At 38.1% G+C, this 27,249-nt stretch overlaps 1 protein-coding gene across 3 annotated transcripts in view; it reads right to left on the bottom strand.

The window, feature by feature from the left end:
* Positions 1 to 27,249, bottom strand: part of ARL15 (ADP ribosylation factor like GTPase 15) — a 230,905-nt gene that overhangs the window by 195,277 nt on the left and 8,379 nt on the right. For 2 of the 3 annotated variants that reach the window (XM_063320223.1, XM_063320221.1), the window contains exon 2: positions 21,775 to 21,831. The exons of the other annotated variant lie outside the window; for it this stretch is intronic. In XM_063320223.1, the coding sequence (XP_063176293.1) occupies positions 21,775 to 21,831 (57 nt within the window). The remainder of the gene's footprint in view (positions 1 to 21,774; positions 21,832 to 27,249) is intronic. 3 annotated transcript variants of the gene reach the window in all.

Raw genomic sequence — 27,249 nt, 5'->3', positions numbered from 1 at the left:
AGAGACATATACACACACCCAACCCCATGGTTCTGGCCTTCGCATGTAGTTTTTTCATTCAGCATGCATGCATGCTGCACCAGTCATTTATTTCAAATTCACTAAAACATGAAGCATTTAATTTCTGAGTGGGTACACATTTCTCCTTTAGAACCCAGCTAATCTGTTCTTTTTTTAATTGCAACATGCCAAATTTCTGGGTTTCATTAACTTTCTGCATTGAACTGGTATCTAGGAAATCTCTTCATGTACAGTTTAGACAACTAAATTGATTTACAACTAAACTGGTTTACATACCAAGACTATGTCAGACCATGTTTTTATAACACTCAATTTAATGTCATCTACAAGAGCCCACTTCCTGTACTGAATTACAGCTTTCAAATAGTATATTCATATCATAACTTATGCCACAGTCTGTTCAGCTTCTGTGTACCTACTCATTTAGTGCCTGATGAAAGGCCAAACAGCATTTTAATATTAATTTTTGTGCCCGGAGTCCATCAGTCAACAGATTCAACAGTACTAACCAAGGTTTAAACACACATAATTCACATAGCTACTGAAGTACTTACATTATCCAGGAACAATTATATACCTTTTGCTGGCAAGAGCTTAGTCACTTCAAGACAAGGGAGGGAACCTTTACACCTACATCCAGAAATTGCAGCTGTTTCTCACTCTCCTGTCCTGGAAGAAATGAGGTCCTACTAGCAGTCGAAGATAAGGTATCTAACCATTGGTAACATAAAGTCTTGCTAGATAGCGCTGGGGAATAGAGAAGACTATTTGAAGACAGACACATACAAAAGACCAACTGAGTCTGCTAATTTTTTGGAGAAACATCAGTGTAAGTTTAAGGAGAACAGGCAATCTTTGCTACTTTTAAATTCTCCATGAATTTCTGGAAGAAGCTTGGAGACATTAGGAAAAAGAAACTAATAACACATTTAATAGCTGAATGTCCACTTGAAAAGTAAGGCCAGAGAAGGACCACATAGACTCCCAGTATCCAAATACACACTCTTTTAACAGAGAGGGCAATCACAAGCATTTCTCACATAAGAAATCAATGGTTTATAATCACTCTCCCGAATTTAGCAGGATTTTCTCGGTAATTTTACATGAAACCACATATACTGTGACTGTCAATCTCTTCTGAGTTTTAATAAGCAAAGACTGCTTTGCCACTGTAGTGTATCAAGCCATCAATCAACATCCACATGGCATGGAAGCATGCAATCTTCATGGAATATCTCTGTAGGATGTGGTTTTTGTGACCAGTAAGGCAGCACACACAGTGAGCAGCAAGACAGTACACACAGTGAGCAGCAAGACAGCTGAAGCAGACAGCAATTTAACAATACGTGGTATGAAACAGTCAAATTAGCAATGCACTAGCATTTGCCAAAATGATGACCGTAGCTCAGGCAGAAAAACGGATCATGTTCAGCTGAGTAATTTGCTTACAAAAAGTATCATCACTGCTTCTGGTACTAATTTTCCAAACAAAGTGCAATTATGCCATAGCTAAAAGATGGCAATAATCACCAGAGCATTCAATGCATTTACCTGTATGCCATTAATTTTAGTCAAATATGACTATAAAACAGATCGCGAGACTTCAATTACACTGAATTAATTTAGCCATCAGGATACTTGATCAAATGCACAAACTGACAATTAGCAGGGTATTATCAATGCCTGAGCCCCACATTTAGGTTGCACAGCAGGTAAAATGCGCTGCCCAGTCATCAAATCACCTCCCAACATACTGGAAATGAAAGAAGCAATACGCCCTGGAGAGCCTGACCTCATAAAAAACATTTTCTTGATCTCAGATCTACTAGTCAAATCGATGCCAGAGACCAGGCAAGCAACTAAGAACATTTGAGACCACTGTCCACACCATTCTCCACATTCTTTCCAATGCTTCAGAAAAGGCTACCATAAAGAACTAACCAATTGCTCAGCACAAGAATAAGCATCTTCCCCAAATCCCACAGATGACTGGATAAACTCCTGAAACACAGGTTTTCTCTCCATTCCTTTTTTTTTTTTTTTTTTAATAAAGCTACAATCATTATCAGATTTCATGGAAAATTTCTCTGAGAATACATGTTATCAGCTTTTGAGAACCACAGCCCTTAATTTAGGGAAAGTTTTTACTCACTGTAGATTGAAGGAAAATTAACAACTGCACACTTGAAAAGCTGTGAGTAAGAGCTCACAGAAACTTCAGAGTGGCACAAAAGGTATTTAGCACCATTTAACAGAAAACAATGTTGGTAAACTCAAGATTAAGCATTGTGCTGACTCTTCCTACTTTCAGTGGGAACACAGGACTAGATAGGATCACTGTTGAGTCACCAATTTCAGCCTTCAACATGAGCAGATATCCACATAAAGATCTGAGATGGACTATCTTGAACGATCTTGAACATTCATTTTGTCCTGTTCTCCCACCCCCTGCACACATCATGACCTGCAAGTCATCTCCCAGGTCCCCATAGTAGATTAAAGATTGCCAGTATAAAAATTCCAAAGCTAGAAAACCAACATTTCTCCAAAAAATAAAAGGAGAAATTTGCGTTGTTTTAGCTTGACAACACTAGAACAAGTCTTTGAGGAACAACTTCTCTCTCAGTCAGGAAAAGCCGTAGTTAAAAAAAAAAAAACAAAACACAAACAAACAAAAAAAAAAACCCACTCCCAAACTGAAAACAGATAACTAAAGAGCCACAGAGTACTTTTAGCAGTCAGTAGCTTATAGAAGACAGAGCCTCACAACCCAGGGCTTAGACAAGCAATTGGCTTAAAAGGGGGACCATTGAAAACAGAAAAGAAAAGAAAAAGAAACCACCATAGAAAAGGCAAAGGAAGGAGTGAACAGTGCATGCATAGACCTCTTTGGTCTCAGAATGCTCCCGAAATACAGAACAGAAGGGCAGTAATGCAGAATGATTTTGATTCACAGACAGCTTAGCTTGACTATCACAAGAGACCTTCCATTTAGACACAGTTCAAGAAGTAGAAGGCTGAAATATATCAGCAAAGCAAAAGACTGAGTGAAGCAGAAGGTGAGCCATGGACGTGTAAAAATAAATACATAGATTTCTAACACCAAACAAGCAAATGTAGAAGGCAAAGCACAAAACCCTTACCAACACTGACAGAAAAGGTGATCCTGGCTCCCCTCAACTTTTCAGATATTTGTATGAAAGAGGTAGGCATTACAAACTAGTCCTAACTAAATGGAGAAACCACTTCTGCTTAGACAAGATGGTCCATGAGAAAAGGAATTAGACAGGAAATTAGCAAACCTATATGGTTAGCCAAGCAGAGTATTGCTGTGAGAATCTCAGATTTAACCAGGAAAGGCAAATGCATGGAAAAAGAAACATTTCACAGAAAAGCTAGTTAACTTTACAGAATAAGAGAATATAAAGCTCATAGGAGAATACAAAAGAATAAAAATATACAGAGCCTGTTGTGCGGTATCAGTGAGAAAAAACTTGATACAAACTATTCTGCTCACAAAAACAACCTCCAAACCAACCAAACAAAACCAACTAAGCCCAATTTCACTCCCAGGGTGTTTTAAGTCTGAAGGCACCCCAGTGATTCAAAACTGCCTGTCTGAACAAGAGGTAATAACATAATATCAACAAGATTGACAAGCATTTCTTTCCTGCCTCCATACAAAGATATTTCTCAACTCCCCTATGACAGCCAATCTGGGGTTTTACTATTTCCTTCTGGTTGCATCAACCATGATTTGCCTTCCAAGGTGAGACAGTCTGTCTAAGATAAAGATTAAACAAAGAGTCAAGCATATAGCCAGAATTAGAAGTGGTTCACATTCTGCCACTGCCCTTACATCTTTGTCTATGATAGCTTCAGAAAGTATTTCCCCGTTGTTACATAGAACGTGTATGTCAGCAAGAGAGATTGGCTATACAGAACAGATCACAGAAAAGCTACTGAGCAGGCATATTTAAACAAAGCAAAAATAAATAGTTTTAAGTTATAAGTTAAGTTATAAAGTGGTATTTGTTACAATAGACAAATGCAGTTTTGTGGGGACAATGTTCAGTAGACTTATGTTCACCGGCTGAATAGCAATGCTCTAAAAGACGGAATCTATACAGTTGTTTTATTAACATGATATGTATGAGAAGTCTCTACTCCAGTACTTTTTCACTTTCTTTATCAAACATTCTGAATATTTTACAAAGTGTTAGGAAAAATCATCACAATTTTTTAGAACAATACATTTTAAAAACACCAACAAAAAAAACCCAAACACATTAATACTAATATTAACATAAAGAAATTACAGCACCTTGGAACAAGAGTTTTTAATTTTTTTTTATTTTTTTTTTAATTTTTTTTTTTAATGGTATGAATTCATCTTCAGCATTGTCCGGAAACTAATGAAAGAACTATTTCTAAAAGGAAACTACTTTTCTCAAAATACCAGAAGCCATGTGTGAGAAAACTCCAACAAAATAAGTTTGTATTGAATTATTATTTATATCTACATCCTGTTTAGCCATTTAGGAAAAAAAGTTTAGTTCATGTTTTGTAGACCCCTTTGTGTAAAGCTTTAAAAAGACTTCTGCTAGAAGAGGGAGAGGCCCCGGTACTTATATCCTCCAATTCACCCTGTGTGGCAATTCAGATCCTTCAACCTGGATTTCCCCAACAAAAATAAAGCCATCCTTATCGTTTCCTCATGAAACAGTTGGTTTTAAGATTTAAACAAAGAAATATTAAGGGGGATGCTGAACTATAGAAAAAATAGTCATGATATTGTTTATAGGTCTATGTAACTTCATGAAAATATTTTGACTGAGCCCAAAAACAAGTTTTGCCAGAGGAAGCTATGTTCATCAAGCTATAGCTCTGCACAAGTGTTTTTCTACAGCTTTCCACATGTTCCTAAAACTCATAAACTTTGAAAGAGGTAAGACTAGGCAGAGAGACTGCCTAAGGACCCTCTTCTGACTTAATTATAGCAGCACTGCACTGAAATGTAACTGAGGTTTGCTTGCACTTTGGACGCCTACTTGAAGTGGCAGGCTACCTCAAGAAGTTATGGCTTACATTCAGCTGATCCTCACTTCAAGCTAGTTACGGATGGACAGCGCACCCTCTCCCACTGTCTTCAAAGTATGTTCCAGCATACACATGCATGGTCTCTCGACTAGGTATTAGGTCTTTTAGAGTCAGAAACAAACTTAATTACTCAAGTAGGTCTTCAGTCTTTAATGAAAATACATGCTTTCCCTTTACGCACACATTTCTGAAAGCACGTGCAGTGGGGTTCCTTGTCAAAGATGAAATAGAGAGAGTACAGCCAAAACAGAGCCGGAGATGGAAAGCACAAGTGGAACCCCATCATGCACACAAAGAGCCACAGCCACATTGACATAAATTTACCGCCACAGAAATTAACCAGCAGTACTGCAGATTTACCCATTTTTCCTGAAACTTGAGGATATAGACTATTAAAGGTGACCACTTTTATTTCATACCACATTCTGAGAACCCTGGATAAGGAGCCAAAATGAGTTCAAAGCATCTTTACAGCACAGAAGGTACTCCAGATACAGACAGATCATCAGATATAAAACTAGCATAGGACCTCTTTGGCCCCATACATACTTGCTTTTAATTTCATTTATTAGTATTGTTGGCTGACCAAGTACAAGGTCATGCACTAGAATAACCCTATTCTTTGCCACAAGAATTATGATTTAAAGTACAACTTATATATTTCTGTAAGAGAACACCAAAACAAGCCTCGTCTTCCAGGGAAGGGGGCGGGGGGGGAGAGGGGAAGAAAAGTACTAGTTCCAAAAAACACACCACGCCAAACCAAACCTCAAGGATGCTGAATCACAACTGTGAAGTCCTCACCACACAGAGAGCATTTCTTCAAATTATCTCACTGTTATGATCACTGTAAAATGTATTCAATTTTATTAAACCACCATTCTGAAGTACACATTTTGCTTTCAGGCTTTTTGAAAAAAAACTTGTATGATGCTGAGTTCTAAAAACGTAACATTTTATTTCACATTTACAGAGGTACTTCTAAGATAAAAATTGCACTAGCCATCTGCTCAAATTATTAGATAATCATCTAACGTGACACCACACAAAAATGAGTTTTCATTCATGTGGTTTTCATTTTTCTGGGTTTCCTTTTACCCTATTTTGAGTATTCATTCCACACTTCCACCATGGGGAGAGGCGGAGGGGGGAAGTATTTTTTTTTTCTCCCTAAACAACTTGCTGCTTCTTCTCTTTAGTCTTGAACTTCATTCCACATCTGGTTGTTTGTTGGAATCTGTTTTAAACAAGGGTATTAACATGAACATTCCTGCAAAATGCAGCACTAAGACATTAATTCCATCATATAAAACAGTTTGGAACTGCTGCTCAGAGACTGTATACAGACATTTCAAAGTCAGGAGATTCTAAAACCAGCTGCACAGTCTCTTCTCTATTAAACACACTGAACCAGCTGAATTTGACATAGCTCAGCTTTGCCATTTTGACAGTGACAGCACCAAAATTATGTTCTTTGGTGAGTACTGCTGTTTGCCCCTTCAGCTCACAGGGGCAACCATGAAACTGTCCTCCAAGAAAAATTACTACACTTTTCATAGATTTTTAAATTCTATTCATTCTAATTCAAACACGGTTAGTAAGCAGCACCACAACATTAAGCTACAACTTAAGAGAAAACATAGAAAACTAATAACAATTTTGTAATCTAATGTTAACATAATATTAAGTTATGAAAGATAGGAAGAACTATCTGAAGAACAAGTAACATTTGGAGCATGACTTCTAAAATTAATGCAATATTTGTCATTGGAAAACCACTTATATTTGCATATACCCATGATAACAGAATCATAGAGTGGTTAGAGTTGGAAGGGACCTTAAAGATCATTCAGTTCCAACCACCTTCGGTAGGACACCTCCCACTAAACCAGGCTGCTCAAAACCCCATTCATCCTGGCCTTGAACATCTCCAGGGATGGGACATCCACAGCTTCCCTGGGCAACCTGTTCCACTGCCTCACCACCCTCATAGCAAAGAATTCCTTCCTAATATCCAACCTAAATCTACCCTCTTTCAGTTTGAAACCATTACCCCTCATCCTATCACTACACTCCCTCATAAAGAGTCCCTCCCCATCCCTCCTGTAGGCTCCCTTTAGGTACTGGAAGGCTGCTGTAAGGTCTTCACAGAGCCTTCTCTTCTCCAGGCTGAACAACCCCAACTCTCTCAGCCTGTCTTCATAGGAGAGGTGCTCCAGCCCTCTGATCATCTTCATGGTCCTCCGCTGGACACATTCCAACAGGTCCATGTCCAACAGATCCATGTCCTTCTTGTGCTGAGGGCTTCAGAGCTGGACGTAGTACTCCAGGTGGGGTCTCACTAGAGCAGAGTAGAGGGGCAGAATCGCCTCCCTCGACCTGCTGCCCATAGTTCTTTTGATGCAGCCCAGGATGCGGTTGGCTTTCTGGGCTGCTGGTGCACATTGCCTGCTCATGTTGAGCTTCTCATCCACCAACACCCCCAAGCCCTTCTCCTCAAGGCTGCTCTCAAGCCATTCTCTGCCCAGCCTGCGTTTGTGCTCAGGACTGCCTCAACCCACAAGCAGTACCTTGCACTTCCCCATGTTGAATTTCCTGAGGTTCGCATGGGCCCACCTCTCAACCCTGTCCAGGTCCCTCTGCATGGCATCCCTCCCCTCCAGCACATCAGATGCTCCACACAACTTGGTGTCATTGGCAAACCTGCTGAGGGTACACTCAATCCCAGTGTCCATGTCAACAAAGATGTTAAAAAGCACCGGTCCCGGTACCGACCCCTGAGGAATGCCACTTAGGCATTGAGCCACTGACTGCAACCCTTTGAGTGTGACCATCCAGCCAATTCCATATCCACAGAGTGGTCCCTCCATCAAAACCATGTCTCTGCAATTTAGAGACAAGGATGTTGTGTGGGACAGTGTCAAATGCTTTGCACAAGATCAGGTAGATGACAACAGTTCTCTTCCCTTATCCACCAATGCTGTAACGCTGTCAAAGAAGGCCACCAAATTTGTCACGAACAATTTGCCCTCAGTGAAGCCATGCTGGCTGTCACTAATTGCCTCCTTATTTTCCATGTGCCTTAGCATGGTTTCCAGGAGGATCTGCTCCATGATCGTGCTGGGCACAGAGGTGATACTGACCAGCCTGTAGTTCCCCAGATCTTCCTTTTTTCCCTTTTTTAAAAGTGGGGGTTATGTTTCTCCTTTTCCAGTCAGCCACAACTTCTCAAATGTGATGGATAGTGGCTTAGCAACTTCATCTGCCTGTTCCCTCAGGACCTGCGGATGTATCTCATCAGGTCCCATGCACTTGCGGACCTTCTGGTTCCTTAGATGGTCTCAAACCTGATCTTCTCCTACAGTCGGTGGTTCCTCATTCTCCTAGTCCCTGCCTTTGCCTTCTACAACCCAGGCATTGTGGCTAGAGCCCTTGCTGGTGAAGACCAAGGCAAAAAAAAGTCATTGAGCACCTCAGCCTTCTCCATGTCCTGAGTGACCAGGATTCCTGTTTCCTTTTGGAGAGGGCCCACATTTTCCCTAGTTTTCCTTTTATCACTGACATACCTATAGAAGCTTTTCTTGTTGCCCTTGACATCCCGGGCCAGATTTAACTATATCTGATGTGTAGCTGAAAATTTACTTATCACAGTCAGAACCTGCACATGACATCAACTACACAGTTTCCAACAAGATCAATGAAAAGATGCTTAACTTATAAGTATCCCAGAGCTGTCTCTTTCACACTTGTTAAAATTCCCTTTTTATTCTCTGCTCTAACTCTCCGGTTTATCTAACAACCTTTTTGACTGCCTTCTTTCAACTTTATTAGAGAACAATACAGCATTACTGAAAGCTGAGGCCAAGCATAATTTGGAATTTTGAGGGCAATCTAACTCAACTTATCCTTCAAAATATGCAGCTACTTGTTCTTCAAGAAAAATCTGTCTCTTGAAAATATTCATGTTTTCACAATATTTTTTGTCATTCTGATCATGATGTCAGTTTCTTGGTGCACATTCTATGAAATAGACATTATACTTCATTTATTACACAAACATGAAACAGCTGGACAAGATACAGAATTTATTACAAATGATGTATATAGATTAATACAAACAAATTAATAATTCTTTCAACTGGAACGTGGATTTCTAAAAGCTATGAGAAACTACTTCAGCAAGTTCCTTTTGGACAAACTCCAAAGCAAACAAATGGGACAGAAGAGAAACTTTCTAAGGCAGATTAGTCTAAACAGAAACTTGTAAGTAACAATAAGTAGAGAAGTGGACATGTTAAATGGTTTGAAATCTGTACTTTCTTTACTGCGTCAAATGCAGCAAGGCAATAAACCATTTAATTCATTTTATATGAAGCAAGAAATATCTGAACAAATACCAGTTGTTTAGATTTACAGTTTACTCACCATAACCATATTAATTCTTATGCATAAAAAAATTAATTAACTTCACCCTCTCTAATTTAAGCAACAAAACACACTCACACTGAAACCGCTACAGGCCTTGCCTCTTCCAAAAGCTTAACGAAACAGGAAATAGTTTTATTAGACTATAAATCCAACCAGGTAGTTTGTCCTCAATGAACTGACAAGAGTCCTAGTGCTAAGAGCTGGCCATGCCTTTAGTGGCACGCAAGCACAATGCGAACCAGACTTACAATCTGTTCAAATTTACCAGGTTTTAGCTGTATACAGAATCAGCATTACATTCCATAAAAATCACATGTATTGACTCAACCCTATAAACAGATTTCCAGGTTTTAAATAGCAACTTCCTTATAGTTAGATCAGAAATAGAATGAGTTCTCTCTGTATAAAAAAAAAAAGGCAAACAGCTGTGCTGAAGTCAATTGGTCTGTAAGTAGTACAAGAAGTTAAGGCCTGAAGTCTAATTTCATAGTGATTCAAGTTCCCTGTTAACCAAATACCATTAAACAATGGAAGCATTTACAATGCTTTTTCGTTCAAAGTATACTAGTCTTCAGGGGTGAGAATCCTGTCACTATAAAAATCGGATCTTCCCAACTGCTACAGAAGAGGTGCTGAGTCACAACTGGTAAGTCTTAAGAAATAGGAAGGAAAAAACGTTGAATCTGTTTCGTGGTTTCACCAACTGTTCTAGGAACATCCAGGTATGTTTATGTTGTTTTTATGGTCCAATAAAATCAAGTGCTAACTTTGGTGAAGCTTATCTTCTAAGAGTCTTTCCAGGTATCCTTGACAGAAGAGTGCCTACCCAGTGAATCATCCTCATCAAGCAATTTAATACGTTCAGCATGAAAATACTATGCTGCTTCTGACATCTGTTTTATTGAAGTAAATAAGGCAAAAGAACAAAGGGGAGCTACATAGCAGCACTTCTGAATTGTAACCTGACACACTAATAACTCCTCACTCTGGTTCTAACTTTGAAGTTCTGTACAGAATGACCCATCTGTTAATTTACAGAAAGCTGAAAAGTATGTGACAACCAGTCTTCAAACAACAAAGCAACAGACTTTTCTCTCTGTTTGCTGTGTGTAAGACAAAGAAGAGCTTAAACTGTAGCAAGAGAAATTAACGGGAGATTTAGGTTAGATCTTAGAAAAACAGTGTGTAGAAAAGTATGGCTAGTCAAGCTCAGTAACAGATTGACAAAGGAGATTATGGAATCTGCTGGGGTCTTTTAGAGAACCAGTCTGGTCAGAGCTGGTTTGACCGTAACTCATACCGCTTCTGAGCCAGGGAGGAATTAGATGACTCTCACTCCTTTCAGTCCTATTTGTTATGGTTTCATATGAACATGAAAAACAGAATCATTTGTGCATCAAAGCAGACTCTCTGTTTCTGAGGCTTCTTGTACTTTACCAATGTGTGCCATGAAATTTTGCTTCAGCAACACATTAATCCATTAATTCATCTGTATATAAAGCACTTCTCTCGATTAAGCCCATCTTTAAAAAGGAGGCATTTCAACCTTGACAAACCCAAAACAGCCATTGAAAAGACCTGTACAGAAAGACCTTCTTTGGTATCCCAAATAACTCTTGCAAAGCTCCACCAAGATCAAAGCTTGCTCTTCAAATAAGGAATCTGTTTTCAGTACAAAACAGACATAACCATCAGAAAGTAACTGAAGTCAGTTTAAGAGCTAAGGAATACAACAGTGCCCAGTGCCTAAACAGCAACACAAAGACGTGCAATAGCTCAACATACTCAGAATATAATAGTAAAAATTTATGTACAACTTTTATAAATACATAAAAGTTTTGGCACACCATTTGCTATTCACTCTCTCTTTTCAGTTCTCTACTGAATACTTTTTCCTTATTAAAAGACCTTCCACGCAGCAGCTGTAAGCAGGCAATACATGTGCTCCAATAGAACACAAGTTTTTTTTAACAAAAATATTCTAGCAGTGAAGGAAACGGGATCAAACATATAAAATCCTGAACCTTGGTGACATACAATATCTCAATTAGATCTATGGGAAAAAAATGGCTAGTTAATTAGAACCGGATGCTAAGAGAAAAAAAGATGTCAGCTTACCTAGCGCACCTAACTCACTTAAAGAAACCTTGAAAAGAAAGCTTGAAAGAGGTCAGAAAGGGGACAGAGGAGTCACAACATGAAACCAAATGGAATTCTTTGCAATGTTATTGAAGAAATAGAGCAAATTACTAACATCTTCCTTCCTCAGGAAAGAGCTTCCTACATTATGGAATTTTAAAAGGGAAAATCCCTAACTCACACAAAACAAGCCTGTCATTTCTCACTCTTGTGCTAGAATTCACAAAGTTGCAATCACAGTGTATTTTTTCTAGTTTCAACTGTAAAAAGAGCAGAAGGTTAATGTCAGAATTGAAATGCCCAGACGCAATCGCAGAAGGCACTGGGATTCGGAACCACAAGCTTTTGCCTAGAACTTGCTGTGGAATATTAGTAAATCGTTTGCATTTTACATCTCAGTTTACCCTGATGAAAAAACTAATTAGCTTGTGTCTCATCAGGAAGTTTGAAAGTTGAGCCACTAGCTGCAAGATTCAGGAATACAAGCAGATAGAATAATAAAACCATCATGAAGAAGAATTTCACAGGTGTTTCTAAACACATTCAGATTTTGTACTTACTAAGAGCTCTATTAATATTCTCCATCTGAAGCTGGTTTACTATCCGCTAGACTATTATTAGAGGGTGAGAGCTTATATAAGATTAATTCACATTACATTACAGGCTCAGCAGAACACACAGCTAAAACCTCGATTTCTTAATTGTGGTTTTCTTGCTCATTATCTGATAGTCCTAGAGCCTCACATTTCCCCTGTCTCAGCGTAGCTCGTTCCACAGCAACTTTTTTTTTTTAACATACATTTTGACCTTTTTATTCATGAGGTATTTGGATTTACAGCTCCCTTTTATGATCCCCATGTTACTCCTGCCTGCAAGGCTGAGGTCCAGTATTTGGGGTTCTCATGCTACTGTAGCCTCTGCTTTTTAATCTGGTGTGCATTTCCACACTTGATCCCTTTCAGAGTCACCTTATCGTTCAAAGTCAAGTGAGAAGTTACAGTGAAAAGCAGTTCAGAAACCAGCTCTTGAAACCAAGAGTTACTTCCCTCTTAACATCCCACAACATGAACCAACCTGCTCTTGTGAGCCTCTCTCTAAGTAGATTCTCTTCCATAGCCAATAAATTCAAGCAGAGGAAAACCAACACGTAATTCTTATAAAGAGCAAGGCAAAAGCATCTGAAACATAAACCTTGATGTCAATAATCAAAAGTCTGTGTCAAGTTTTACTCTACAGGCTCATTTCACTTTCCCTTCATGATTCCGGGATCTTTTGACTACACAGATTCAACTTCACAACAAATCCCACCTTGTTTTCCACATGCAGACAAAAAGTGTACATGACACAGAACTTGCACGATTTTCATGCACACTGCTGTGTTTGATACATTCCCTATCTGCCTGTAGTCTGCTTGTCACAGCGGACGCTACGCTAGGAATCGAACCAAGTATCAGTCTCTGTTAGGCCTCTAGGTACGACCCTATGCAGATGGGGTATTACTTAAGAGTATATCATCCAGAGAAATGCACTGCAACGTCTTCTGTGTAATTCAGGATGACAACAAAACAAGTAAGTGGATCTTCAAGAGAACACTAAGGCAACACAGGCCTGGCTAAGAAACAAAATCTCCTATGTTTTGGAAATGCATGCAGCTTTAGAATCAGGGAACAAATAATCATTGTAAATCGAAGTGAGTGTTGTCCGACTACACTAGAGTGTGAACAGTGTTTAAAAAAGACATTATTAATGGAATTTGAGGGAAAGAGATCCTAGCGTACAATTCACCTCAAAGTGTTTCATCTGCACATACACCTTTCCACCACCACCACTCACCCCAACAAACTGGAGAAGTTAAAACACTATGTTAAAACAGGAGGATACTAATAAAACAACACTAAGAAACAAGTCTGCAGTGCAAGGGAAGTGAGTTGTACAGAATAAAAAGCATTATTTTTGTCAGTGGCAAGAAGTCTGATCTCACAGAGAAGTCCAGGATGAAGTAGAATGATATCAGAGGTGAAGAAAACAAACGTGACACGTAAGGGACAATTGAACAGGATGGACGTGTAGAAACTATGTAAAGTAATGAATAGCTGAACTGTGGGATGAAAGAGAAAAGACAGTGGCAAACATTAGCAGATTACATTGAGGTAATTCCATAAGCAGATGAACAAAAAAAAACTTAAACATGCAGAACCACACCACCTGGCTGATGTTCAGGAGTTTTGAGGAGACGAGAGGGAGTTATGCTTGTTTCCCAAACCAGGTGACTAACACACTGCCACAGAATGGTCAGAGATCAATAGTATTTGGCTTCAACCTAGTATTTGGCTAGCTAGAACTGCTGCAAATAAAACCACCTCTGTGCAGTCTCGCAGCTCTTCTGCCATGTCAGTTTATCTCAAAGAGGACATACAGATGTATTTCATACAACTCTGAGGAAGGCCTGTGCACTGCACTACATGTTTCTCTTCAAGAAGAAGCAAACATACTGAAAGTGTACAGGAGTACTGCACCTCAAAGAGCAGGAAGATGAGGAAAAAGGGTAGGTCACATTTCGGCCTGAGATGCAACATTTAATAAAATAACTGCACAAGAAATTATTTGTGTTTGAGTGCTCTTAAAGAGGATATCTAAAGAGTTGAGTGAAACAAGGTGGGTCTACTGCTTTAATGGGTAGTATTAAACACAGCTAAGAAATTGAAGTTGCAAGTTTGGGAAGCCTTAGAACAAATACTGCCGCAAAGGGAGGTAAAGGAGATTTGCGTATGTTCACATAGACAATTGTGACAATACCAGAAACAGAATTTTAAAGTCTTGGTTACAACACGCCATGTGTAAGTAACTTCTGGTTTCCAGGACACAAGACATCCTGGACATCACTTCTCACATCTTACCAATTCCTAAAAGTCTATTGCCCAAAATGGCATTTGAGATACTAATATACTTAATTGCTCAAAATCTATCTTTTGAAGTATAATTATGTATATTTAGACACACTTATACCAGTGGAACCATTGTATGAAGTTACAGTACTCATTAAACACTTAATTTTCTATTCTTCAACAACATAATACCCAGCAATATAAACCTATTAAAAATCCTATGTAATTTTGTACTATATAAATCCTTGCCAATAAAAATGAAGTGGCACTTTTCAAAGGTCTTCATATTACAGAATATAAACAGGTTCAAGATTTGTGTGAAATATAATCAAGCTGATCAAAATACAAATATTGCAATAGAAGGCTGACCTAAAAATGACTATTTACTTTAAAAGGTTTAAAAGGATCTAAAGGATGCCATAGAACAGCCTTCCTAAAAGCATTTATGTCTTTAATTACACATGGACACAATTTAAAAGAATTTTGAAGATGTCAGACTATAATTATACAGAACATGCAGCAGCAAGAAATTGAGCAGGCCACTTAAAAAAAACCAACTTAAAACACCTGAGCAAACATTTTCAACTTTATGGTGAGGAGAAACATTAAAAACACCAAGGACAGATGCATACTAATGGAGGGAACTAGAAGGGACTTTTCACAGAAAAAAAAAGCTACCTCACAACAGATGAAATTTGGTGGCATTAGATGCACTTCCGTTATTTTTTTTTTTATCTACTATACACTTGTATGACCTCTTCCCTTAAAAGATACTATTCTTGAACAAATGCAGGATGTCTTCAGAAAATAGAATTGAACTATTTACAGTAGTAATCATAATAGTAACATATCACTGATGCCTTCAGGATACAATGCAAACATATTCATAGGGAAAAGCAATATTTTATCAGCCTAAGGAAAACAGACAAGCTTTTGAGCTCACAGTATCAAAACAAGTCTAAAACCTAATGAACAAACTGATCCCACTTCTGCTGTAACACAACATGTTGTGAAAAAGGTAATTATCATGCAAGAAACATAATTTGTAATACATTGTAGTTGCCTAGCTGCAGTTAAAAACAAATACAGACCAACCAAAAACAATCTACAATTCATTACCCATAAGCAACACCACTTTTGGGAGGAGTGTAACATCAGAACAATACATAAGACTAAAAGACTATGAATGGTATATATTACTGATACTCTCTATTTCCACTTGCAAGTTACCTGTTAGATTTTCATTTATGCAACTGTACAAAATAGAGGATGTGATTGGACACACACACACAGAGCAGTGCGTGCAACTTTTAGCATAGTCATAGGGCATTCTTTCACCACAATTTAGAACTGCCCCAGCAGACTCTAGAACACTTGCAAATTAACTTGCTTTTTTGCAAACTTCATGGCTATGCACAGGCTCAACCTCTGGACTACAGAATGTGAAAGAAAAAATTCACTTTCACTGTAGAGCGATTTCTAGTCTTTTTGCCCACTCAATAATTCAAATGATATAGCTATCTGCTGGATTTGTACACTTGATATTTAGTAATTCAACATGTCCCACTGCTATCTTTCTGAGACCACAGTCACAGGGCACCTCAAATTTCAAACGTGATATTTTTCATAGGAGACTGTCAGGATTTTTAATACCTTGGCTTCTCAATGTACTTGCAATTTACATTCTAAATCTATCATTCATTTAAGAGAATTATTTTTTCTTTTTATAATTAAAGAGGCTACTTTGAAAACTGTACCAAAAAAAAGGATGCTCAGCAGGGGCCAGAAGGAAAATTCCACACTCACACAATCACCCTGTGTATCACTGGAGCCTACGGGAGCAGTTTATCTTTCATGCAGACCAGCCACTGAAGGCAAAACATGACATTTTGCCAGTATATTGCATGACTGTTTTCTGGAAAGACAGCAACGCTGAAGATCAAGAATCCTGACTTCCAAAGAGAAGATGCAAAACAGAGTTTATGTACTGGACAACTAATCACGTAGCTTTGATAAATACAAACTAAACGGCAACTTGTATGAACAGAAAGATTTGAGACTCTTGTAATGAGGATCTGAGGCTTTTTTCCTAGCCCTCCCTAAAGTTAATGGTCCGTGGAACAACACTGCTGTTTTCTAGAGCATGAACGGCTTGTGGACAGCAGAGACTAGTCAGGACAAACACAACCCAAGTTCATAATGTCCCTAGTTCAGGACAAAGCTCTTTGCAGCCTGCAAATCTGTCAAACAGACATTTAATTCTGACAAAAATTAACAGGCTAATTTGGCAAACCATAGTGAAACAAATTACTAGTTGTCAGATGTTGTCAAAGGACTGTAAGTACAGTGTGTATCAGTGAACAGCTCAGGGAAGTAATGCTGTCACAGCAGCATTGGTTGGACCAAGCTGCTGAGCTCTTTGAGCAGGTAAGGTGAGCTCTGGCCACAAGGAGAGGCTGCTCAGCAATTCAAGTACAGTTTACTTTAATCAATCAATGAACAGTGTGGAGAGAAAGGGCAGAGAATTGTATTCTGATCCTCACTCCTGGCCCAGCCTTGATGATTTCCCACTTCACCTGTCTTTACCTTCCCCATTTGAAAAAAGAAAAAAAAAGTCACAATTTTTTCTTTACTTCAGAACAGTAGAAGGGAAAGTCTCATAGCTCATAGCAAAAAAAATCCATAGTATAGCCAACATTCTTACACACAAAACACCACATGCATCAGCACATTCTGCCTCTCTTTCTCCTATTTATGTTGGTAGCAACGTGCACCACAACCACCATGGTTCAAGCAGCTTGACTACAGATTTGCAAGAACAAAGTGGACATACTCCATCAAATGCAAGTCACTCACAAGACTGGTGATAGCAAGCACCTTTTATTTAAGGCTGGAAGTTGAAAACATTTATACCTTTCCTTTCCAGTAGTCTACCCACAGAATATCAACAGTGACCGTGAATGGAATTGTCCACATTTCCCAAAGGGTAGCACATAAAAGGATTTTTTTCCTGCTGCCCTTTTGTGCCTTTGTTTTGCTGCTCATGTCAAGGACACAACAGGGAAAGGGAGGAGTAGACAGGATATGCTATATGAGCTCTATTATTACTTTAACTTTGCATTTTCCAATGGGAAACCACGTCAGGGAGGAGAAGAGTCTCACAGGAAGCTTTCCATACTGTAAGTCACAGGCTGAAAGTCACACACTGTAAGTCACAGTCCTGAACCTTTCCAAACATGCTCCCGTTATTACCTCCTGTTCCCTGACTGCCTTTAGTTACCACCTCAGTTGGTTTCTCTTGTCTTAAAAGCTTCCCCTCCACTACTTCATGAATAAGTGTTATTTCTGTTTTGTTCAAGCATCAGACGAATTCCTTAGCTCACCAGCTGTTTCCAGTCAAACCATTTCAAGACATGAATTTATCATTATAAACAAAGACAAATGTAAATTAATCCAAAGTAAACCAGATAACTAAAAGCACATTTGCATCATTTACTATATTTACTGTATATAAACTATAGTAAGCACAGCTGTATAAATGCATCATTTATTTCCACATCTCACTGTGCAAATTCAAACCAAGAGGCTACTAATACCAAAATATCCATTACTCATCATTTTCAGGAACAAGATGCCAACATTGATGCAATGCTGCTAGAGTGTATCACTTTTGCCATATGCAGCATCTGAAAAGCAGAAAGCTCTACAAAGGGCTTATTTTTTTTTAATTATTGTTTTCTTATTGTTAATCTATGGATGCCATATTCTGCAATAAAGGAAAACTGTTACTTTCTAATTTCCTGAAAAGGGAAAATACTGTTTTCCAGTATTTTTCTTTCTAATGCATACCAGCAAAGGACACACGTCCACTAAGTCTCCTTAATTTGCCTGCATGCTTCTCACCACTGCAGAGGCTTCTGTCCTTGTTCTGTTATCCAAAACGAGTTATACAAAAAGTACTTTTTGCTTATTCCTGGAGTCAGATTTAGGGGATAGGGACAGGAAAGAATACCTTATTACCCCTGTTCAAAAAGGCATACTATTATGTGCAAACAGTTGAGACGAAAAAAAAAAGTCTCAAAGCCTAGTACAGTGTATCAGAGAAGTTTACAGAGAAAATGTGCAGGCATATAATCATGCACCCTGTTTCTGAGGTAGAGTCCTAAATATCAATAAAGATGGCAAACGTCCCATCACAAAAACTGTCTTATAAGACAACAAATTTTGGATTATTTTTCCTCGAAAGTTCATGTAGTTCGAACTCTCTATCATTATTTTATTAGAATTTTTACCTGGTTAAGAAAATCAAATCGGAAACAGAAAGGAATATAATGATAAGCTTTGCTACAAGCTGTCATATGCTTATAATCTCCACAGCCATGCAGATTCAAGAAGTAATTTATCTGCCTGTTCCCACACTTCCAACTGATACTTCTGATTGAGACACTAGTATGGTGGCAGAAGCAGAAACATTTGTCTGAAAAGACTGGTACTAGCTGCGTAAAACATACAGAGGAAATGGATTTTTATTTTGGTTGGGTGGTTGCTTGATTGCTTTTTTAATCCCAAAAGTTTCATTTATGTTTTCATTTTAGGACACATATCTTACAGCTTCAGGTCTTTATGAATATCTACACAGTTGTTACATTAACCACCTCCGCTTTTCTACTCCCACCTTCAAGGGTATACACTTTTAAGTAAAGCTCATGTGGTTTAATCCCCCCAAATGGGCATCACATATCTTTCTGCACTCTTGCAAAGATCTATGTTTTTCCTAGCTCAAGACAATGAAGCTTTATCCTCTTAGTCATGGTAGCTGAAGGCAGCACAGGGTCTTTCACCGTGAATAACTATATAAACCCTTCCTCCACCTCATAATCCGTACAGGCCTGAAAAACAGGAAACCTATTTAAAGGAGTAGTACAGCTGAAGTAATGGGTGCTCAAGAGTGTTACTGATAAGGAGCTTGATAAGACACTAACAGTTGAAATGTCTGTAGTCCAAAGGACTAAGAGCCTTTGCAAGATACTTCCAGCACTGTACAACAAGGACCTGCAGAACAGGAAGTGTCCAAATAATACACTACAAACTGAACACATGGTGCTGGTAAGGACTGGCATTTCAGCAACTGTTCAGCTTTTGGATAAAAATCAAATAATAAAAAAATAAAATCTATTAAATCTGCAAAACAGCATGCAGTAGAAAGCACACAATACAAGATATAAGGAATTCATTAAATGGGAAGTATGAATTGGAGTTTTGTCGTTTGCTTCTTGACATCAGTAGGGAGCACCATACTTGGTAGCTGCCAGGCTGCTCACATACCTGAGCAACAAACCCAGTGACGGCATGACATGGCTGAGCATGAGCAGGGCATGATGAGGAGGGAGGAACTACCACACTTTGTTCTGCATAGCTCTCACTTCAGCAGGCCTCTGCCTTTATTCTGACAACAAAGCTGTCCAAACCCACTCTCCAGCCAGATCACCTCAAACTCACCTTTTCAATGACTGGCATTTCTACATAAGCAAGCACTCTCAGCACCTAGCATTTTCCTAAAGAAACTATTTTAGCCTTCATGCACTCTATGTGGGATGCACGTCCTCCCTCTACACTCTGGCCATAACAGTGCATCTGGACGCTCTGAAGTCTACTCATCATCCTCCTCACTTTCCTCCCTTAAATACTAGCAGTTGATGAAATCAGTTCCTCTCAGCATTTTCATAAATGAAGCTAGCTCTTTATAGTCTGCAATTTAAAAAGGTTGATGAAATTAAATACTATGCTGCTCAAAAGGTCTCAATGAGATATCAGTTATCCAACTATCACTGTAATTGCAGCCACCACAACTTAACAGTGCACTGCAGTATATACCCCACACTTAGCTACTTTAAACTAAAACAGAACCAATTATTGTCAGGGGGTGTATTTTGCTATACGTTATCCTGCTTATACCAAATTCTGCAGCACACATGCACTTGGACATCCTCTCAAATTAATTTGGCCAGCTTACTATAGCCTTCTAAAGAGCTGGCAGATGGTTTGCATACCTTGCAGCCATTAAAACCTCATACTGTAACCTCCTCTGATCCTCCAAGATAAGCATATGCTTATCACATAGGAATCTGGAGAGCAAAAGGCTTCCTGGGGAACTTAAATACCTCAGGAAAATATGCCTTTGACTTTGCAAGTAGCAGTTTCCTCCGTGAGGATTTTGTCCATATTGCCCAAATCTGTTATTTTCTACTCTTTGGAAAATAGTCTTTTAGATGCTGAAAACAGAATTCATGAAATGGGAAAAAAAACTCAAGCAGATATTAAATCCTACCTGGAACGAAATTCTAAGAATAAAAGCAAATGTTGAGCTTTGTCATTCTGCCCTCAAGTAAGACTCTGTGGTGGTACATAGCCCTCATCACAGTTGTTCAAAAGTCATCTACACTGTGACTGTACAGCCTAATAAAACAGGAAGCAGTAAGTGCCAAGCTCCCTCCTGAAAAGTATTAACAGTAGCAGCAGCATTCATACTCCAAAAGCTCCAGGATTTGAAGCATGATTTGAGCAACAGTGTCTTATACATTGTGTAAGCAGAGCTTACACAATGAATTTCTGCGAAACACCCCATTCATCTAACTGTTCTCATCATTAATTGGAACAACTGGGAGCAGCAAAAAAAAAAACGTTAGCATATTTGGGACATATGTTTGAAGTAAAGTTCACATTTCTTTTATATAACTTAATTAAAGTTGGGGAAGTTTAACTTACCAGCATTTGGAAAATATTAAGGCACTCCAGACAACGCTTACAACAACATGTGCACTTAGCTAACATGTTTTAATGTACAACATTATTCGAACATCATGGATATTTAAAGCAAATGTATACAAATCCTTCAGCAATTACATTAGGCCAGAATTCTCAGCAACTGATACACATGATTTTTAAATTTTCTTACACCTTAAGAGGTTAGCTAAGTTTTGCTTCCCCTTCTTAAGGGGAAGAATACTTTTTCTGTCCTGTTATTAGTATATCTTTGACAGGATAAACCCATGCTGTAATCTGTTTATGTAAACTAATATGACAAATCCCTTTTGATAAATGCATTACTTAATCCCAATCCCAAAAAACTACATAACTTCTTTTCACTCAAATGGCATTAACACTAACAAAAATTATTTATTTAGTTAGAACATTGCCTTACCGTGTAAATGCCAATTCTACAAACAGCAAATGACAGCTGGATACATTCAGACATAGTCTAAAGAAATTAAAATAAACACATTACCAAGAATGCTATTTATTAAGAATTAGTTTTCTTCCTATCTCTCCCCTCTCCCCTGAAATAAACACCTGATGGTACACTACTTTGTCTTTCTTCTGTAAGGCTGTATTAAACAAGCTGAGAAAAGTGCTATATAAATTTAGATTATGCAGATACTTACTACCTTTCATACAGAAGCAGCTGCCAACACCATTACACTGCTAATTCAGTATTTCATTATAGGCCTCAAATTACCTAATGCTCCCCAAAATGACTGTACATAACATTAACATTTTGCAGGCAAGCTTTCATTCCCATTTAATTTTATCTACTCTGGTTTAAAAACAACCTGCAAGAGACATTTTAATAGAGTAAGGCGCTTTTTGACATCTTAGTAGACTGTAAAGAGCTTCCATGCTTAAATATTGTAGTTCTTCTCTCCTTGTATCATCAAATTCTCTTCCTCTATATACCAAAATAATGCATATAATTTAATGTTCACACATTTCTGAAGTCATAATCCCTTAGTTTTCTGAGATTTTCACATTCAAAATTGAACTCTCTATATTGTTTTATTTGACCTGCTCTTACAGCTGCGAATAATCATATTAAAAGTTTTTACCCTCAACTTGCTCAACTTCCAATCTGTTGTGACACCACAATTCTATGTGTTCTGCAGTCACCCAGAGAAGCTGAGGATGGACTATGAATTTCTGATGAAACAGATGAAAAACATCTTCTTTAAATAGCATAAAGAAGCCGCAAAATAAATGCAACTCCCAACACCAAAATAAAACCTATTGTACATTTGACAGTTTTTATATACAGTCAGGTACAATAAACCAGGCTTACTATGATTTATTCAGAAGACTAATTGAGGAATTACTTTAAATAAGGTATCTGAGAAGTCACTGTAGGCAAAAATTAAAGCAATCAAGTGGAACATTTTTACTATATGTTTTAACAAGTTCACACATCGTCTGCATGTATTTTAAGATGTTCAAGATGAAGTGCTGAATACTACAGACTTCAAGCAGTATCAGTGAAAAGTTCTTTTTTTCCCTTCCAGCCTCTGCTTCTTAACCTCTCCCCCAAAAAAACCTGCAATTGGATTACGCATTTAATTAGAATTGTGATTCAAAAAATTAAAAGAACAGCTGTTGTGAATTATGAGTAATAAAAAAATGCGTAGCAACAGTTTTCTTTTGCTGTAACTGTTAAATTTAAATTTTACACAAAGAGTAATTCACTGAACGGTCTGAAAGTCAAAAAAGCACAGCACAAAAACCTGAAAGCAAACCTCAACAGCATGTTTAATTTTGTTTTCTTACTGCAATCTAGAATATTATTACTACAAGGAAATGCTGCTTCAAAGCACTATTTAAATTGCCAGGATATTTTTTCTTTTCTTTTTTTTTGACCTAGCTTTCAGAACAAACATCCAATTCTACAACTTGTGCTCTGAGTTTCCACAGAAAAAAAGTCACAGAAAAATAGGAACAGAACTGACTTTGAGAAATGCTATGTTACACAAAATGGTGGGGTTGGATTATAAACCATACTCATACCCCTCCTGACAGTATTTGCAGACCTTGTTCCAAAGGTTCCAGGGATGGATAACTTCCCCAAGCAATTTAGTCCAGTGCTTCATTACCATCCCTACTAGAAAGTTTCCTAATGTTTAACCTGAGTATGCTGCGATTTAAGCCCACACTTAAACACAAGGTGATACATACAGTGATTTGTATTTTCAGTATTGTATTTGCAGTGACAAATTCTATGCTGATGGAAAACCCAACTTTGTATATAAAGTAAAAGATTATTTCAGGTTGCAAGGGAAGTAAACATGCAGCAGCAGCAAACCATTATAGTTTTTCAATGTATATAGTTTGCTTTTATTCTAGACAAGCACAGGTTATAAACTGTTTTCCTTTTTTCATTTTCATTCAGTACTTTGAGGCTGTACATTCTTGGGAGAACTAAGCCGCAGTTCAAATTCCCCAACGAGGACCTGCAAGACCCTTGCTTCAGTAGAATAAAGCAAGCTACAGCTCTGTTACCTTACTCATCTGTTGCTGGGTTTGGTGCTGTTAATGTTTTGAAATCAACAAGCTATTACAAGACATGAATTCTAACATGATCTCCCCTTTCTAGTGTCACACAGAGTACCAGTGAATGTTCCCCTACGCATTTCCCAATGAAATATTAAGCTAATCCTTTCACCAAGCCTGCAAGATAATGCTTAAGATCTGCAGTCCGTAGTGTTAAAGCTCATTAACTCCAGTGCTGTTATTAGCTGCTCTTATATTCACCCTTACTCGCCCCCCCCCCCCCAATTTACATTCCCCATGATATTTCAGTTTAATCACTGAAAAAGGGTCAGGAATTGATTTAAACAATTAGATGTTTAGTGATACTATCCTACAGACTATCACTCTGACCACTGAATCACAATATATGTGATAATCTGCTGCCACAATGGGGAATTTATTCTTGATACTTGTAATCTTTCATTACTTTGGTTTTGCAACTCATTTCAGACCATACAACTGGGCAACAAAACAATTGTTGGAGAATTTGCATTTAATTTACTTACAGTTTATTGTTGCTTTCTGAAACGATTTTACATGGTAAGCATGAAAGTAAAAGAAAAAAATAATGTAAAAATATACCTACAAATATTAGAAAAGAAAGATACCTTGTTTGACACAATTCTACAAAGACTTATTCTTAACAGAAGTCATTTAACATGTCTAAAGTGAGAAATAGAGTCCTCAGATCAAATATATCAAACAACATAAGCATACATCTCTGCCAATCCGCACCCTTCTGCTTAGGCAAAGTATCATCTCACAAACATCTCACAAATTTCCTCGGATGGAAACTAAATTCATGGCTAACATACATCTTTGCCCAAAACTTTGTTATTTTAATCATATGTTGTAAAAAAGTGAGTGTTCATAATGACTTAGAATGATATCTGTCTTGCAGCTGTGCAGCTTCTCATTCACAACAAGCACTTATTCTGTCCGTTTTTTCAAGCATTCAGCTACAAGTAAAAATATCAGTATAAAATAATTTCAGTATTTAGTGTTTAAAACAAAAACTCATACAGCTCTGATATAGGCAAACATTAATCTGCAACTGCACAAATTCATTGGTTTAATATCTATATCTTCAGCAAATATTAAATGAAATTCCTACCCATAACATTTACAAAAGAGCAAATTTTGAAGAGATTATTTACAGCATGTTTTGCAAGTGATCACTTCAAAGCTGCAATCACTGAGTTGAAAGCACTAGTCTCAAGAACCTTGGGCAAAAGAGGAGGAGGGATCCTAATCACCTTCTCAGAAAAAGCTGCACACCTGACAGAACTGCAGGAGCTGCTATCCTCAATTGGGCCAACCAACAGAAATACTCACCTTGACCTCAGCTTTCTTTGCCATAATTGTAAATACATCGCAGCACTAAGTATAGTTCCAAGTCCACAAAACCAGAAAGGATTTTTATGAGAATAAGTTCTTGTTGGTTTTTTTTCTGGTGATGTGTTTCATTAGTAAAATAAAGATTAAGATGCCCTCCTACTCATTTATAAAGTGCTCCACCCCAGTAATCACTTGGTATTACTGGACCTTCCAGGCAAAACCTTTTCTGCCTCCATTCTTAGGCACATCTTTTTCAGTGCATAAGAAATGTGGAAATAAGAAACACAAGTGTAAACAATATGCAAATTTGAAGGTACCTATATGTATGGAGCCTGAAAAGAATTCTCAGTGCTTATGTGTTTTAAAGAACCTGTAGGTACCCAAAAGCACACACAACCATGCTACAGTACAAGTGGGAGGAACTTTGACCAGAACTGCTGTTTGCTAAGCTTATGTCCTGAACTCCAAGTAACACAAAGGTTCCTCTCTTTCCACAGAAGATGTCACAGCCCTCTAGCACATTCCATTAATAACTTTTCTAATTGAAATACCCCAAATTCTTTTTTAATACAGTTCTCAGGGATAAAAGACACACAAAATATTTTCATATTCTCCTTTAATGCTGAATAATTAGAATTTTAAAATACCAACCTTCCTGTACATAACCATTTGGAAATAAATCTGAGTTTAGAGACTAGAAGAAACCTGATGCTGATGGAAAGGCAATGATATGTGAACAGGAAATAGGACGGGATCCAATAACTCTCCTGTCATCATAAAAAGTAATCAAGTGGATGCACCAGAGAACAATGCTCTCCCCTCTTTTAGGCAATATTCTTACTAGAACAGTTTTCCATGACTGTTTCCAGGACTGCAATGGTTCAGACAGTGAAAGATGCAGATTAGCCAACACAAAATTAATAGCTGCAAGAACAGCATAGACATTTCTCAAGAATTCTGGACTTTGTCTACTGTCTTGCTGAAACCTGAAATTATGCAAGTTTCTAGGCAAGAATAAAGCACTGGGAGAAGAGATGACTCACTGTAGACTGCATCATCACTCTACACAGGCTGTCAATTCAGCTTCAGGTTCACTCAATGTTGTGGGCCGTACATATAAAGTCATAAATTGGTTAGGATACAAATGTTGGAAGGCAAATAGCCTCTGCTCATACGCCAAGGCAGCACCTCCAAACAGAAGGAACTCTTTAGCCACATGTCCCTGGAGCAAATTAAATATCTTTATAAATCCCTCTGAATTAAAATGTCTCACCTCCTATGCAGTCAGTGCAATTCTGTTTACACTGGGGAGCACTCCTGGACACCATTCAGAATATCTCCATTTTCTAAACTGCAATTTCCTGTTCTGGAACTAGATCTAGCTGTCCCCTCAATGAGGAGGGATAGAGCATAAGTACCAGGACGTACAGGGAATCATATCTCATGGACACATACTCAGGTTCCAGCAATCGCTGCTTCACGATCTCCACAAGACTACCATTGCATCTGAACACTATGTTTAATACCCCCTGGCAATGGACCTGTCTTCCAAGAAACTGTACAAATTCACGGTCTACTCATTTTGGCCTCCCTAATGTTACTGCACAAGTGAGATGCAGAATTCAACTATATTCATGGGAAAAAGCAGTTCCTGGATTATAACTGTCATCAAGTTCTCCTATTGGAATAAATGACTTACTGCTTATCTACCTTCTTTTTATGATTTCAAAGATGTCTATAATATTGCCTACCCACACCATTCAGCTGCCTCTTCTTCAGACTGAAGGGCTATAACTATTTAATCCCTCCTTCTAAGGAAGCAATTGTTTTTGTTCAATTACCATGTCATTCTTCTCTGTATCTTCTTTGGTTTTACAGTACTCTTTCTAGGTATTCTGCTCTGGCGGGGGGGTTGGACTAGATGATCCCCTATCATTCTGTGAGATGATGCAACCAGAAGTGTAGCATTTAAGACAACAGCAAACCT

This window comes from Chroicocephalus ridibundus, chromosome Z (genome assembly GCF_963924245.1).
Source record: "Chroicocephalus ridibundus chromosome Z, bChrRid1.1, whole genome shotgun sequence".
Classification (NCBI taxonomy): Eukaryota; Metazoa; Chordata; class Aves; order Charadriiformes; family Laridae; genus Chroicocephalus; species Chroicocephalus ridibundus.
The sequence above is the reverse complement of the archived record's forward strand: the minus strand, read 5'-3'. Positions and strand labels throughout refer to the sequence as shown.